The 17,092-nt window shown below is 44.8% G+C and overlaps 1 protein-coding gene across 1 annotated transcript in view; it reads left to right on the top strand.

Moving 5' to 3' along the window:
- Positions 1–17,092, top strand: part of HSPG2 (heparan sulfate proteoglycan 2) — a 428,317-nt gene that overhangs the window by 185,356 nt on the left and 225,869 nt on the right. Inside the window, 5 exon segments of the mRNA XM_030222172.1 lie at positions 1,069–1,194; positions 4,115–4,231; positions 7,879–8,148; positions 9,862–9,981; positions 15,034–15,165. Of these exon segments, the coding sequence (XP_030078032.1) occupies positions 1,069–1,194; positions 4,115–4,231; positions 7,879–8,148; positions 9,862–9,981; positions 15,034–15,165 (765 nt within the window).

Raw genomic sequence — 17,092 nt, 5'->3', positions numbered from 1 at the left:
CTTGTCCAGATGTGGTTCCTGAGCTGACTTTTATTGGTCTGACTCTGTGCCATTTCCAACTTTTGGTTTTCCTAGTGACCGAGTTTGCCAGGATTCTTTCCAGGTTCTGATACATTTAACTGGGCCGACAGAAGTCCAAAAGCAGCAGGAAATTAAGCTGCCATCTTCAAACTTAATTAAAACCATTAGGGCAGTGGTACCATGAGATTTTGTTTGTAACTCTCTGGGGTATTTCTCCTATTTTTATAAACTTCCGTCACCTGGTCACTGCAGTGAGAGCCTGGGCCAGGAGCTACAGACCATGACTTCCTCTCATAACCTGGCACACATGGACCCTAGTGTCAACATAGAGGAGTCAATTGAAATCTGTTCTGTCTACCAGGGTTGCATCTGCAGCATCTCCAGTCACTGGCTTGGCCAGGGAATTGAACCCTTCTTTCCTGCAGAGCTCTTGTCATCGGGCCATCTCATATGAGAACTAAAGACCAAATACTGCTCCTGTTCCGTAAATCAATAGAGGACATCACGCTATGTATAGTTAGTCTGACACCTCCCTCACCCTTTAGCATTAGAAATTCTGAAATCAGCACAGACTAGGCGGTTTAAGCAGAGCCACCCAGGGGTGAAGGATTTGTCTTTGTCCTTGCGGGCTGGCAAAATGTAGGGTTGCATCAGGTGGTGGCCAGGAGCTGAAATCATTACATCCCCTCCCTGTGTCCATTGGATAGACACTTTTAGGTTCTGGTATATTCTGTAACAGCCCTGGCTCTTGTCCTGTCACATTCCTACTGTGACTTGTTCTCTTATTTTCTTAAGCAAGGCTTACAGGTTCCAGCATTCAGCAAGGTCAAAGTTTAAAACAACGAGAAGCTTGCGGCCTATGACGACCTAGTTTTCGATAGGTCCATGTTGTGTATAGCTCCATAGAGTTGTTCAGATGCTTCTTTGCCTTTTTCAGAACAGTTGTTTCTCACCTCATGGCAGTGGTGAATGGGGGGGGGAGGGGCCTGATAATTGCAGCGTCTGAAATTTAGGACCAGATGTTAATTCTGCTTCTCTTACCCTCAGTGCCCATGGATGTGAGAAAATGCACCGAAAATGAGTTTACCTGCAGAGATGGAGGGTGTGTACCCTTAGATTACCGCTGTGACCGCCGACCTGACTGCCGGGACATGTCCGACGAGGAAGACTGTGGTGAGATATCGCATGCAGTGCTGAGTTGTACTATAGTAGCGACAGTTTGCCATGTAGAGAGAGTCTACCTGTAGTTTTCGGACAGAAGTGGGAACGCTATCCTTATGGACAGCTGGAGTAACAGTGGAGATGGTATTGAGCCTGCAGTGGTCAGTGATTTACAAAGATGCTGACCGGCGTGGACAGAAAATGACCAGGATAATCAATGCCAGACCTAATCAGGGCAGTGCATTGAACATCTGAGTCTTCAGTGGCCGATATTCAGACTGGTGCTTGGATAGCTGCCCAGATAAAGCTGGGACAGTCTTTTTGTTGTTCTAACTTTATTCAGGCAGTTAACTGTTAGCAGACTGAAAATCACCGCTAACCTGGTAACTCCTGGCTCTGCCTTGACTCCACCCCCAGACCACCCACAACGGTGCAGAAGCTGAAGCAGGTATTCCGTGGCATTGTCTAGTTAAGTGCTTCTGAATATCTGCTCCTGGATCAGCCATGGTGTGGGCTCCTGCTCAGTTAAATCGCTTTGAATTTTGGCCCCAGTGATTTTGGAGGAGGGTAAGTGCGGGTCCTATAAACCCAATTTCTCTCTTAGGAAAAGATTTTGAGATGCTACTAAGATATTTACTGGGAAACTGCATTATTATTATTATTATTATTTAAGATTTATTTACCGCCTTTTTGAAGGAATTCACTCAAGGCGGTGTACAGTAGGAATAGATCAAGCATGAGCAACAGACAATTACAGCAGTAAAATATTCAAAAACAATACAAAGTATGGCATGGTATACTATTTACAATGTCAACACAATATGTAATAGAATATTATAGTTGATAGCGAAGGGTAAAGCAAATGTTGTTCTTTTTAAGTTAATGCATGTCCAGCTTTGTGGATTCTTAGTGTAATGTTGTGAGCCGGGAAAAGCAAGCTATCTTCTTTTCTTTTTGTCGTATATGCAGAAAAGGATTTTAACAGGGTTTTCTGGCCCTAAGTATTCCAGGTCCTTGAGATGCATGGGGATACATGGGAGATTTTTAGAAGGACTACAAGCTTTATATAAGGAATTCAAGGCAACCTTAAAAATGGGGGGGGGGAGGGGGTACAAATTCCCCTGAAGAAGCCAGGTGAAACGGGAACCCCATAGGGATGTGTTAAGATAAATGCTTTTTGATACTTTATACTTTTTTTAAAATGTTTTTTCACAAAAATAACACAAAGATAATTATGAAATAATATAAGTAAAGAATTGGATTAATAAATATTTTGAAGGAGGTTTTTGGCCAATGATTACATGAGTCTGTTGCGACTAAAGTAAACTGAACTGGTTAAGAGTCCACAGACTATTTCTGAGGTCTCTTCCTCCTTTTTGATGCGCATCATTCATTAGTGTGTAAACTATTGATGGTTTTGAATGAATCCCCCTTTTTTGGTTGTCTGTTCAGTCATATACATCTGAATCCAGATAGGCAGCCATGCACCCTTGCTGAAGGGACCAAATTTATTTGGATTTTGCTCACACCTTTTTCAGTAGTAGCTCAGGGTGAGTTACAGTCAGGTACTCTGGATATTTCTGTGTCCCAGGAGGGCTCACAATCTAAGTTTGTACCTGAGGCAATGGAGGGTTAAGTGACTTGCCCAGGATCACAAGGAGCAGCAGTGGGATTTGAACCGGCCACCTCTGAATGTTAAGACCGATGTTCTAACCACTAGGCCACTCCTCCACTGGTTGGTTTTTCTGTTGGTTTTTAGTAATTTTAAGAAGGTTTACTGAGTATTTTACGCATGTCATCAAACTAATCATGCTGACAGCCAACATACAAAAAAAAAAAGGTGTTTTTTTGCAACTACATTCAAAGCGGTTTACATAGTACCTGGGACAATGGAGGGTTAAGTGACTTGCCCAAGATCACAAGGAGCAGCAGTGGGATTTGAACCGGCCACCTCTGGATGTCAAAACAGGTGCTCTAACCACTAGGCTACTCCTCCATTCCATGGCAATTAAAGGAGACCCTGGGAGTAGAGAATGACACGGGGACATGGCGGGGATGGGGGCAGAGCCCACAGGGACGAGGACAAACTTTGTCCCCGTGTCATTTTCTAGTTGGAAGGGTAGAGGGTAGTGGTGGGAAGGAGGGTTATTATAGCTGTTCATTGTTATTATTGTTTTCTATTTGTAATTTATACACAGCAGTTGCACAGCATATTGTTCCTTTTTATACTTTATTAAAAAGATTTAAATATAAAATCATAAGTGTTCAAGGCCTCTGTGGATGAGGACAGAGCCCACGGGGACGGGGATAGAACCTGCGGGGATGGGGCAGGGATGGAGACAGGGCCTGCGGGGATGGGGACAAACTTTGTCCCTGTGTCATTCTCTACCTGGGAGGAGGAGCAGGAATCTGAAACTGGTGTTGCCAGAGAGCTGCAGGAGCAGTGGGAGATTTTCCTCTGGCGTCTGCAAATTTCTGCCGACTATGCTCATCTTTTGGCGGTGGGAAAAGGGACTTCTAGCAGAAACGTTGCCTCCATCTGTGAGTATGGAGACATCAGGTAAGCTTCGTGTGTGCTTTCCTTGTTTGGTGGGATCTGGCATGTGCTATGTCATGGGCAGGGTTGGATAGGTGAATGATTCTAAAAATGGCCCCAGCTTGCTCTTTGTGGAGTGGAAGAGTAGCCTAGTGGTTAGTGCAGCGGACTTTGATCCTGGGGAGCGGGGTTCGATTCCCACTGCAGCTCCTTGTGACTCTGGGCAAGTCACTTCACCCTCCATTGCCCCTGGAACAAAATAAGTACCTGAATATATGGAAACCGCTTTGAATGTAGTTGCAAAAACCTGAGAAAGGCGGTATATCAAGTCCCATTTCCCTTTCCCTTTTCAATTTATTTCTGTTTTCACTTTAAAAAAAAAAAAAAAAAAAAAAGAAGTGACCAGGTGTGGCGCTGATGAATTCCATTGCGGAAGTGGAGAGTGCATCCCTTTTAAACAGCACTGTGATCAGAGACCAGACTGCACAGATAAATCGGATGAGAGCGGCTGTGGTAAGAAGTTAAGACAAGAGGGGTCTTTGTATAAGCAAAGGAAACGTAGAAATATAGGGAGCATTTTTTAAACACTGGTCATTTGGATATTCAGCAACAATATCCGGATAATGGCAATATTTGGTGGTTATCCGGATATCCAATCCACGTACACCTAGGACAGCTTCCTTTATGACCTAAACTGTGCCGATATTTATCTGGATGGTGACTCTGAAAATCGCTTCAGCCTCCCGCCAGTACTATCCGGATAGTAGTTCCAGGAAATACTCATTGGTACTGTCCGCAAGTTTTTTTAAGAGTATGTTTGGGTAATCCTAAATAAACATTATTACAATAATCTAACCTGGATGTGAAATGATGAATGAACGAAAAGCATTTGTGATTAAAAAAAAAACCAAAACGCCTTAAAGTTCAAAGCAGAGTAATAAACATAAGAAATAGGCCCGCAAGCCACTGGAAACTTGTACAATTAAGATTTGTTACAGAACAATTACAATTTCTGAATAAGAAGCTTGTGAAATAAATATATAAGTATTTGGCGAAGTGCATGGGAAAGAGAATTCTGAGTTTTGGTAGATCGAAAAAGGAAATAACTCTCTAAAAGCTGTCTAACGCTTGAACCCTTGACAGTTGGAGAGTACAAAAGTCCACGATCCATGATGCGATGGGTGTGACCTAACCAGCCTGTTCAGACAATGAGAAATTAATCTTTGGAATCTTGCTTCTCATTGGCCAGCCGCTCTATATCGCTGTCTTGTGATTGGTGCCAAGTTGTACTGCAGTATTTTTGTCGTAGGGTGGGGAGTTAACAGTTTGACACTGTTGCCTGAATAACCATTGACAAGTTCTTGGTAACACACCTACTATATACTAGGTAAAGGTTATTTAGCCCATTCAGTTTGCCCACTTTCAAAAAGTACGAAGACTAGGGGCTACTCCATGAAGTTACATGGTAATACGTTTAAAACAAATAGGAGAAAATATTTTTTTCCACTGAAGAAATAGGTAAGCTCTGGACTTTGTTGCCAGAGGAGGTAGTAACAGCAGTTAACATGTCTGGGATGGTTTGGGCAGGTTTTTGGAGGCAAAGTCTATAATCTGTTAGCAAAATAGACATGGGGGAAAAACACTACTTATCCCTGGGATTGGTACCATGGAATCTTGCTACTCTTTGGGATTCTGCCAGGCACTTGTGACCTGGATTGGCCACTGTTGGAAGCAGGATATTGGGCTTATATGGGCCATGGTCTGACCCAGTATGGCTGTTCTTATGTTAATCTTTCCCATCCACAGCGCAAGTCTATATCTTGGTAGCCAGTCCTACATAAATGTTGCCATACTGGGACAGACAGAAGGTCCATCAAACCCAGCATCCTGTTTCAAACAGTGGCCAATCCAGGTCACAAGTACCTGGCAAGATCCCAAAAAAGTACAATTCATTTTATGCTGCATATCCTACAAATAAGCAGTGGATTTTCCCCAAGTCCATTTTAATAACGGTCTATGGACTTTTCCTTTAGGAAGCCATCCAATCCTTTTTAAAATCCTGCTAAGCTAATTGATTTTACTACATTCTCTGGCAACGAATCCTAGAAGACTGGTGATTGTAAGATTACATGCCTCAGCTACGTCAGGTTTTGTTTACTCGTTGGTTCTCTACTATCCTGTGGAGATGAGCCTAGAAAATCCCATACTCATTCTAACCCCCTAGCCTCTCCCATGCCTTATCATAATCTAACTTAGAGGAAATAGTTCACAAATAGTACGTTTGATTTATAGCAAGAACAAATTAGTCATGCAGATTGTAGATGATGCCTTTATTGGTTTAACAATCCTTATGATTAGATTCCGAGCAATGTGTTGTCTTCATCACGTCGATGCTAAATGAGCTATGGGTAACAGTATTTGAGTATACAGGCTTCATTCCTTTTCTCAGCCTCTCTCATTCTTCCCACATTAAATTGGAGATGTTTGAGCTATGGAGACCACACAGTCCCTTCTCCAGACGGGAGATATTTTCATATTCTGATATTGTTTTTATCGTAAACCACCTTGAATACCCTTTTTGGTTACATAAGCAGCATAGAAACGAAATGAGATGTCATGTGCTGCATTGTCTATAGCTAATTTTTATGGTGAAAGGGATCGAGGCCTATAAAGGACATGGTTTTCTTAAGGACCTACCTGGTGACTAGAATGCTGCACAACGTTAAAACAGACATTCAAAGCTAAGGAGATGCGACAGTCCGAGACAACCCCTGGTACCTGCAGGCTGCTTTCCCAGCCCACTAAATCTGTTTGCAACTCTTAAAACAAACTGATATTGTATGCCAGGGTAAAATATTGAGGCATCCATGTCGTCAGGTCATTTTGTGTGGACCTGATGAAAGGAGTCTACCCACGGAGATCAAGCTGCAAACAAATTAAATCAACCTAGTAGAAAAATGTTTTCTACAAATTGTTTGGCAACTTTTGTTTGTTTGCAAGTGGAGTTACAGGGTGACCATCTTACTTCATTCCAAATTCCTCGTTTGTTGAGCAGAAATGAACGTTAAGTATTTATTTGCTGTACTTTTTGATGGGACAGCTTTCTCCAGCACAATTTGAACTGGCTCCTTGAGCCTTCATTTCTGTAACCTTTTAACCCAGCCACTACAGTGATGGTCCTTGATCGGGAGCCCAGCGTTCATGCACCCTAATTCCACCCAGTAGGTGTCGCCACTGAGCAATAGCTGAGACTCCCCGGGTCTGTGAACACTACTTCCCTCAAAAACAAGTCCAGAATTCAAGATAGCCTGGGATAAGCATAGAGTGAGGGGAAAGCTGGAGATCCACCGTGTATTCTGGCATCGCATCAGGAATGAAATTGGTCAGATTAAATATTTATACATTTATTTCAGTATTTAGACATCCTAACATGAATCCCAGAGTGTGTTACAGTCAACATAAAAAAACAGAACATAATCCCAGCCACCTGAAGACCTCCCCCCCCCCCCACCAATGTTTTATGTTGATATGAAGGAGAGATTTTTTTGTGTGGGACTTGGAAAGCTTTTCCTGGGACTGAAGTATCTGGCATAGCAAAATAAGATGTGAGTTCAGAGACCGGGCAAAGGATAACCTGAAAAGCACTGCGATGTTTAGTAACACTGCAGATATGGTGAGGAAGTTCAGTCAGTGACAGTGGGAGACCAGGAGGAGAGAGGCCTATACTGAAGGGTGTAACAAGACACAGATGTTGAGGTCTGGGGGGAAAATAGTACAGTGATACCTCGGTTTTCATTGATAATCTGTCTGAAAACAATCAATGAAAACCGAAACAGACGAAAACCGAGGCAATTATTTCCATATGAATCAATGTAATCCAATGAGCAGGAGAACGCGTGGGTTGCCCTTTGTTTTCGCAAAATTAGCAGCGAAAACCGAGGCAACCAACAAAATCCGAGACAAAATTTTCACTGAAAAAATCAACGAAAACCGAAACAGACGATAACTGAAGTCAATGACAACCGAGGTTTCACTGTATTGTGAATGATGGTGGAAGTCACCTATAACGTAATGTGAAGTAATTATCTGTTTGCTTAAGCCACATTTGTTTCTTAATCTAAATGCATATTTTTTTTTCCAACCGTCTCGTCCATTAACAGTGATATTTACCACTCCTGTCCCTTTGAGGACAACCATAACACCATTAACCACCAGGGCTATAACCACTGTCCCAGCTGTCATCACCAGTGCCAGGAGGGTCCCTTCTACAACACCGTCTAGAAGGACCACCCCCAAGCCGCCTGCTATCATCGAGGACCGGCCCTGCCGCAGAGATGAAGCACGATGCCCCAACGGACAGTGCATTCCGCGGGATTATTTGTGTGATGGCGAGAGAGATTGCCAGAATGGAGAAGATGAACTCAACTGCGGTAAGGAAGAGGTTAAGCCATCAAGTACACAGAGAATGAAGATGGCAGAGCTCAGAATGGGTTTTCCCTATGGGTGAAGTCATCCAGTCATAGTAGGTGGGTAACTCTTCTATTGCCTAGTGGCACAGCGTCTAGGAAACTCAAACACTTGACTACAAATACATCAATTGACCCACTGTACTAACAGATGAATGTATGTGGAAACACTGCACGTTCTCTTAAAAAGAAGGAAAAGCCTCAAGGAGCTCCTGACCAACCAATCTAAGGAGCTACCACTGAGGCAGAACACAAGAAGGTTTTTTAGCCAATGATGAGGAACAGATCTCTTTGACCAGATGATAGGTCTTTTGGATTCGTATTAGGTAAATGAGACTTTTATTAGAGGTTCACTTCAAACGGCGAGTGTATAAGTCATTATTGTTTCTTCTATCCTATCCCATTTGATTGTAAATGTATAACAACTGATCTGGCGACCGCCTTATCATTACATTGTAAGCCACTTTGAGCCTGCACACCTGTGGGAAAAGGTGGGATATAAATGTACGAAATAAATAAATAAAATAGGTCATTTTGATCGCTGGTTGCTCCTTAGACCGGTTGGTCAGGAGCTCCTTGAGGCTTTTCCTTCTTTTTAAGAGAACGTGCAGGGTTTCCACATACACTCATCTGTTAGTACAGTGGGGTCAATTGATGTATTTGTAGTCAAGTTTTTTTGAGTTTCCTTGATCCACTTGGTTTGTTATATACAGGGTTTAGGAAAGCCATACCCTGAATGTCAAGAATGAAAAATTGAGTGTGTTTTCACCAGGAAACTGAGCCATTGTGTGATGAGAGTCTCAGCTGAGTAGCTATACATGGATAGCCTGTCCATGGCTGGCCCTACCGATGAGCAACTGTTTCCACACATGACCTGTTTCAGCCCCTACTGATTTATGTAAATGAGGCTCAGCAACTAGTCTCTGAACTTAGCCCCACTAATTACCAGATGGCCTTTAAAACTGGGATCCGACAGCTATTTTTGCTTGCATATTGAACAGGACTGCTGGGAATATAAGAATTAAAAAGTGACAGTTTTAACCTAAGCCATTGAAAAAGGGAAACCGCCTGCCCTGAATTTAAAGAGGTGGTTGCAGCATTCTTGTGGATCCGTTTTTTTTTTTTTAATTTTTTTTTTTTTTTGCAGAAAGGGAAGAAAGCCAAGGTGGGATGGAGGACCTTAATGCTGCCTAAGAGAAGGGCAGGCTTGCCTTGCCAGATATGAAGATGTATAATAATGTCTGTAGTTTGAGGCATATTGGGAATACTGGGCAGAGAACCCCCTGAGAGTTAGTTAGAATGGTGATGATGAGAAACAGATGAAACAACAAATAAAAAAAAAAAAAGGTGTTGGGCAGCAGATGGAAGTTCTTTCATGCCTGGCTAATGAATTAACCCCGCACAGGTCCTAAGCCAGTTTACTTTGCAGAGGGCTTCCCTGTTGGTGCCACAGCAGTAAAGCTTTGAGGCCACCCCATCTGCCCCACTGGGAGAAGCAGGGTGATGTGCTGACGTCACTTCCTAACAGAACGGGTGCAGCAGGGAGCCCTCTGGAAGGTAAACTGGTTCGTGATGCAGCCATCCACAAAAGGTGAGCATGTCCACAATAATTCGCCTTGAGATTTGGACGCACGAGTTCATTTTAATGCTGAGCCGGTCCTTTCTGCTGTGTTGTAGGCACCACCTCTCCTTGTGAACCCAATGAATTTAAGTGTCGCAACGGGCGGTGTGCCCTGAAGCTGTGGAGATGTGATGGTGATGACGACTGCGGGGACAGGTCGGACGAGATAAACTGCCGTAAGTGTTGGCATGAGGGACTCCGTGGGTCACCCAGCTTAATAATCATTTTCTCTTTTTTGTTGTCATCCAGGGGAGAGCTGAGTAAGAGGTCAGAGCCCAGCTCACCTCTTCAGCCCTGACCGATCCCGAAGAAGACCAGCGGTGTAGCCCACCCACTTGGGGTCCAGGCCTGCCCAGCAGCAGCGTGCTGCATGATTGCTGTTGGGGATGCCCAACCCCCATGAGCAGGAGGGAAGTTAGCAGCGTACTTCCAGCTGCTTACGCCGGTACCTTCTGTGCATGCTCTGTTCATGCACATGAACTGAGCATGCGCAGGGCGCGCTGACGTCAGCAGCTGGAAGCACACCACCAATTTCTGTACTGCTCAGGCAGCAAAGTGTGGGGGGGGGGGGAATGGGGGGAGTTCTCAGGGCAGAGGACATAATCAGCTGACAGGGCTTGGGCATCCTGCCAGCCAAGGTATTAATTTTGACGCAAAGGAGGGAGGGGGTAGGGCACAGACAAAATGCATGGGCTTTGCTACTGAGGACTCTGCTTGTTCTGCCCCCTTGCCAAGGAGCTTTGAAGAGCCAGTGCTGCTGAAGTGATGTGCACTGGTTTCAATGCTTGTGAGAGTTTGTCGTGTTGTGTCTTGTCTTGTCATGTCAGAAGTGCCGTCTTCAAATCTAGGCTAAAAGCCCATCTTTTTGATGCTGCTTTTAACTCCTAACCCTTACTCACTTGTTCAGAACCCTTATTTTATCATTCCTTATCTCTTATTTGTCCTGTTTGTCTGTCCTAATTAGATTGTAAGCTCTCTCGGGCAGGGACTGTCTCTTTATGTCCAGCGTACAGCGCTGCGGTATGTCTAGTAGCGCTATAGAAATGGTAAGTAGTAGCAGGGCTTTTTTTTTAGGGTGTACTTGGGGGTACTGAGTACCTGCACCAGTTTCATTGTCTGCTAAAGTGCATTCAATTCAAACTTCTCTTACTACCTATAAGTGGAGTGGAGGAGTGGCCTAGTGGTTAGGGTGGTGGACTTTGGTCCTGAGGAACTGAGTTCGATTCCCGGCACAGGCAGCTCCTTGTGACTCTGGGCAAGTCACTTAACCCTCCATTGCCCCATGTAAGCCGCATTGAGCCTGCCATGAGTGGGAAAGCGCAGGGTACAAATGTAACAAAAATAAAATAGATACTATTGGAGATTCTACATGGAATGTTGCTACTATTGGAGATTCTACATGGAATGTTGCTACTACTGGAGATTCTACATGGAATGTTGCTATTCCAGTAGCAACATTCCATGTGGAAGGCTGCGCAGGCTTCTGTTTCTGTGAGTCTGACGTCCTGCACGTACGTGCAGGACGTCAGACTCACAGAAGCAGAAGCCTGCGCGGCCACATTGGTGATCTGCAAGGGCCGACTTCTACATGGAATGTTGCTAGTGGAATAGCAACATTCCATGTAGAATCTCCAATAGTAGCAACATTCCATGTGGAATCTCCAATGGTAGCAACAGTGGAGGAGTGGCCTAGTGGTTAGAGTGGTGGACTTTGGTCCTGGGGAACTGGGTTCGATTCCCACTGCAGCTCCTTGTGACTTTGGGCAAGTCACTTAACCCTCCACTGCCCCAGGTACAAATAAGTACCTGTATATAATATGTAAGCCGCATTGAACCTGCTATGAGTGGGAAAGCGCGGGGTACAAATGTAAGAAAAATAAAAAAATAAGTGCATTCACTCTACCGCTCTCCACTACCTCTCCACTCTTGTCTATCCCTACACCCCCCCCTCGGGTACTCCGTTCTGCAGATAAATCTCTCTTGTCCATCCCCTTCTCCTCTACTGCTAATTCTAGACTCCATTTCCTTTTATCTCGCTGCAGCTCACGCCTGGAATAGACTTCCCGAGCTTGTACGTCTAGCCCCGTCTTTGGCCGTTTTCAAATCCAGGCTAAAAGCCCACCTCTTTAACACTGCTTTTGACTCCTAACCACTACTCACTTGCCCTGTACCCTTTATCCCCACCTCTAATTCCCTCACCTCTTAGTTGTTCTGTCTGTTTGCCTGTCCTATTTAGATTGTGAGCTCTTTGAGCAGGGACTGACTTTTCGTGTATGATGTACAGCGCTGCGTATGCCTTGTAGCGCTATAGAAATGATTTATAGTAATAGTAGTTTTAATGAAAGCGCTCAGGCTCTACACATCAATTCTGCCTTGTGATAGATTCTGTGACTGGTTGCAGGGGGCCTGGCTATTGTGGGGAGGGTCCCTCAGTGATCACCCCACCCCTGAAGGGTGACCTCTCATTTGAGTACTAGCACCTTTTCCATTGTCTGCTAAAATTGAGCCATGGACCCTAAGTTTTAATGAAAGAGCTCAGGCTCTACACACCAATTCTGCCTTGTCATAGATTCTGTGACTGGTTGCAGGGACCTGGCTATTGTGGGGTGGGTCCCTCAGTGATCATCCCACCCCTGAAGGGTGGCCTGGCATTTGAGTACCAGCACCTTTTTCGCTAGAAAAAACACACTGCTCTTTAGGATTCCAGAATCTTGCTATTCTTTGGGGTTCTAGATGGAATGTTGCTACTTTGAGATTCTGCATGGAATCTTGTCACTCTTTAGAAGGGCTTTTTTTGAGGGGGTACTTGGGGGTACTGAGTACCGGCACCTTTTCCATTGTCTGCTAAAATTGACCCATGGTCCCCAAGTTTTAATGAAAGAGCACAGGCTGTACACACCAATTCTGCCTTGTCATAGATTCTGTGACTGGTTGCAGGGGGCCTGGCTATTGTGGGGTGGGTCCCTCAGCGATCACCCCACTCCTGAAGGGTGGCCTGGCATTTGAGTACCGACACCTTTTTTTGCTAGAAAAAAATGCACTGAGTAGTAGTAGTAGTCGTCGTAGTACATGCAGACGGTGGCTTCTGTCCTGCGTGAGAGCATTTGTGTACTTCAGGGGATAGTTCTGGGAGCCTGTTTTTATAATGTACACACACATGTGAAATGGGCCCTGTTTATAAGCTTTCCCTCTGTGTGTGTTTGTAGTTGAAGAACTCCAGACAGCGATTTCCAAATAAATGTGAGACAGGCCCTGCCATGCAAAGTTTACATTCTGGTAAAGACAAACAAGGCAAATAAGGGCTTGAGGTGAACCAAGGCAAAGATGTAAAGCCTCAACATTCGGTTAACAGGAGCAGTTTAACAGAAGACAAGGACCGATTTGTATAAGTGGAAAAAGCTTTAAGAAAAATAGGAAATGGTGTGAGTGGGTGAGGGGCTCCCCAAGGAGGTTTGATTGACGGGAGATGACAGGAAACGGCATCACGTGACAAGGCTGAAGCTGTCTACACCCAAGGAGGTTTAATTGCTTCCCTACGCAGCCACCATCTTGATACACTCAAAATACATTACTTTGTGGGACAGCAAGCTCCGCCTACTGGCTTCAGGCCAGATAATAGGCCAAGCACGCTCCCACTATCTCCTGTCAAACCTCCTTGGGGCTCCCAATAAAAGGAAGTGCTTCCTCTATTGGAGCCAACTGTTTCTACTTTACGTATGTCCATGTATGTGTGCGAGCACACGTGTATATAGATGTATTCCAAGATACCCCCCGTCCATCTTTCAGACACTTAAACGTGCAGAAATCCCTAGAAATCCTTATTCCCAGGGCTGGACCAGCAGAGCAAGCCAGTCAGGAATGATTGTCCACGGTACCAACATGCCACTAAAGTAAGGTTCTGGGTAGGCTGGATGCCTCGGGTTGGGGGCGGGGGAGGGGTACTAGTCATTGAGATGGTCCTGCAAGGCTTTTATGATAACATGAGAAATGAGAGGGGTGTCCTGGTTCCCTTTCTAGGTGCAGGTTCATGTGGAATTGATGCTCACTGCCTATTTGGGGAAGGGTACCAGCTGAGTTAGTTCAAGAACTTGTTACATAAGATCATAAGAGTTGCCCTATTGGGTGTAACCAAAAGTCCATCTAGCTCAGTATCCTGTTTCTAATCCAGGTCACAAGTACCTGACGGGGGGGTCTCCAAATGCAAGATTCCATGGTTAAGCACTGTGCCATTGAAGAGGAAGAGTTACTGTAGGGGGGATCAAGGTCAAAGTGTTCTCTGTTGCATTGGAAAGTGAGTTAATGAAAGGCTGTTTATTTTATTTATTTGTAGCATTTGTATCCCACATTTTCCCACCGATTTGCAGGCTCACTGTGGCTTACATTTGCCATAATGGCTGTTGCCATTTCCGGGTAACAGAATTACATGGTATTGCGTTAAGGTACATGCATACATGGAACATAACATATATGGAACAGATCATGGTATATATATATATACCATGTGCATACGTACATGGTAAAGCAGAATACATTATGGTATTGCATGAGGTTCCTGAGTAATACATTGGATTGTAACATACATTAGGTCTTCGACTATGGAGAGACCCTATTCGACATAAGGTTTAAGGTGGTAGTGCTTGATCGTTAATAGTAAAGAGGTTAATCAGTCATGTGGTAAGATTTCGGTTTTGTGTAGATCGTGTATAGTGTTATTGTTTAGTATTTAAGATGGATGTTGATGGTATGCCTTCTTGAAAAGATCTGTTTTCAGTAGTCTTCGGAAGATGGTTAGGTCTTGCGTTGTTTTTATGGCCTTCGGTAGTGCGTTCCATTGCTGCATGCGGATGTATGAGAAACTGGTCGCGTGTGTGGATTTATATTTTAGCCCTTTACAGTTAGGATAGTGTAGATTAAGGAATGTGCGTGATAACCACAAAAGCCAGGAGTGGACTGGATGCTGGAAAGGAGGCAGATATGAAGAGTACGGACCACTTTATACATGGTCCCCATTCCTTATACACAGGGTGGCAGGTTTTATGAAACGTAACAGCGGTTTACATTTTCCTCATGGAAGAGGAAGGTTCCCCCACCCAGAAGAGAGGGGAAGAAAGCAATTCCCTAATTTCATTCTCCCTTGAAGGTGTATCTTTGTATTCGGAACTCTGAATGCGGTGGCAATTAACTCTCTCCCTTACTCTGTAATACAAGTCTCTGCTTTTTCTCCTCAGCCACCAAGAGCCCTGGTGATACCTGTGCCCCTGACCAGTTCATCTGTGTGACATCTCGCACCTGCATCCCTGCAAGCTACCACTGCGACGACGAGGCCGACTGCCCAGACCGCACAGACGAAGTGGGCTGCAGTAAGTTGTGAACGTTTTAACAATTTTTATTGATGACGGTGCAAAACAAGAAGCACGGGGCAAATACATCAGCCATAAAAGCCAGAGAAAAATATTTCAAATAAAGAAGCCCCAGCGTAACAGAACCAGCCACCAAAGTTTTCCTTCCCTGAACAACCCCCACCCCACAATCTTAAATACCAAATCAGAAAAAGAAAAACTCCAGGGTCTGCGGCCTTCATTCTGGGAACCTCAGATCCCCTGGAGGAAGGCGTTTTAAAACACTACCCTGCCTTTTCTCCCCCTCCCTTCCCCACCCAAACACAATATCCAACACTATCCCCCACACTGTGCCCATAGTTAACAAAAAAAATTCAACAAAAAGCTACGTCCCCTAGGACCAGGGGTGTGCTGGTAAATTTTTAACAACGGGCTGTCTGTCCGGACATAGCCAACCCTGAAATTTGGGGGAAGGAGGGAATACATGCCGCTCTCTCCCCTTCCTTGTGTGGGCGCGCTAGGCATAGCTTTGCCGAGCCCCATCAGCCAATAAATGGACTGCCACCATTCTCTGCTGCTTGTTTCTGGCTCTGAGCAGCATGATGGAACCTTCTTGCGCTTGCATGAAAAGTCCCAGCCTGATGCTCAGAGTCAGAAACAAGGAGCAGGGAACAGCAGCAGTCTATTTACTTGGCTGGTGGGGCCAGCATCACTGCCAGCAAAGTAAAAGAGAATTCAGGAGGGGGCCCAAGCCTACATTTTGGGAGTCAGTTGATAGAATAGCCATGGGAAGGCCTACTTTAACAACCGGCTCCCAAAATTCTTAAAAACTTAACAAACGGCTCTCGCGAGCCCATGAGAGCCCGCTCCAGCACACCACTGCCTAGTACTCAAGGTATGTAAATAAGCAGTCCACACCGAAAGAAACAATTTTTTCTTCTTCAGGGAGCCGCGTGTCGCCCTCTCCTCCCAGGTGGCCAGCATTTGATTCTGCCAATGCCACACCGAAGGAGCTTCCGCTGAGATCCAATATTGTAGAATACACTTGCGGGCAATGAGGCTCAATTTACGAATCAAAAGGATTTGCCCCGTAGTCCCAACCCTATAAGCCCCTTGTACATCCAAAAGCAATTGCTCCACCGAACTAAGAGCAGCCCCACCCAGACCAGAGACCCATGTACTGAACAACAGCTGACCAAAACCGTTGAATTCTGGGGCAGAACCAAAAATAATAGCCCATGGTACCAGCAGTTCCACTGCATTTAATATGGAGAGTTGACCGTTCTCCATGAGCATGAAATTGTACCTGTGAGAAATAAGCTCGATGTGCCGCTCGAAAGTAACATTCCCAGAGCCAAGCCTCCATCACCAATTGAGGGAGAACCCGAATAGCAGCCCTAGGGTGTGTGAAAATGCGGATGTGGTCAAAGTCACTTTTAATACTGCCCAGAACTGCCCCAAATGTGGACTGTAGGGATGACGATGTCCCGCTCAGTCTGGAAATGTTTGTCTAAATGTGTGTCTGTTTAAAAGCCTGTTGTATGTACCCTTCCCCAGCAGTGCATGCTCATTTTTGGAGAGAATTTTCCCTCGCCATCAGCTGTGGTGATGGGCCCGGCATTATCACGTTGTGTTGATGTGACATTTTTTCCATCCTGAAACTTAGAAGCAGCTTCTCAAGTTACACTAGCCTGCTCTGAAGACCAGCTAATCTTCTGTGTCCTTGGTAGAAGCCTCGTAAGGCTACCACTGAATTTTGTACCCACACAAAACAGTGTAACTGCATACACGGATTATGCGAAGGAGTAGCGGTGGGGATTTATGTGCTGTTTTCCCGTCTAGAAGACCTTGCTGAAAGTAGGACGTATGGGGTGGTGTATTCACACATGGGATCAGCTAAGATATTGTAGGGTTGTAGATTAATCAGGGCTCTCCAAGCCATTATTTT

The sequence above is a fragment of the Microcaecilia unicolor genome, chromosome 13, assembly GCF_901765095.1.
Source record: "Microcaecilia unicolor chromosome 13, aMicUni1.1, whole genome shotgun sequence".
Taxonomy (NCBI): Eukaryota; Metazoa; Chordata; class Amphibia; order Gymnophiona; family Siphonopidae; genus Microcaecilia; species Microcaecilia unicolor.
This window is presented reverse-complemented; position numbering and strand designations above follow the sequence as displayed.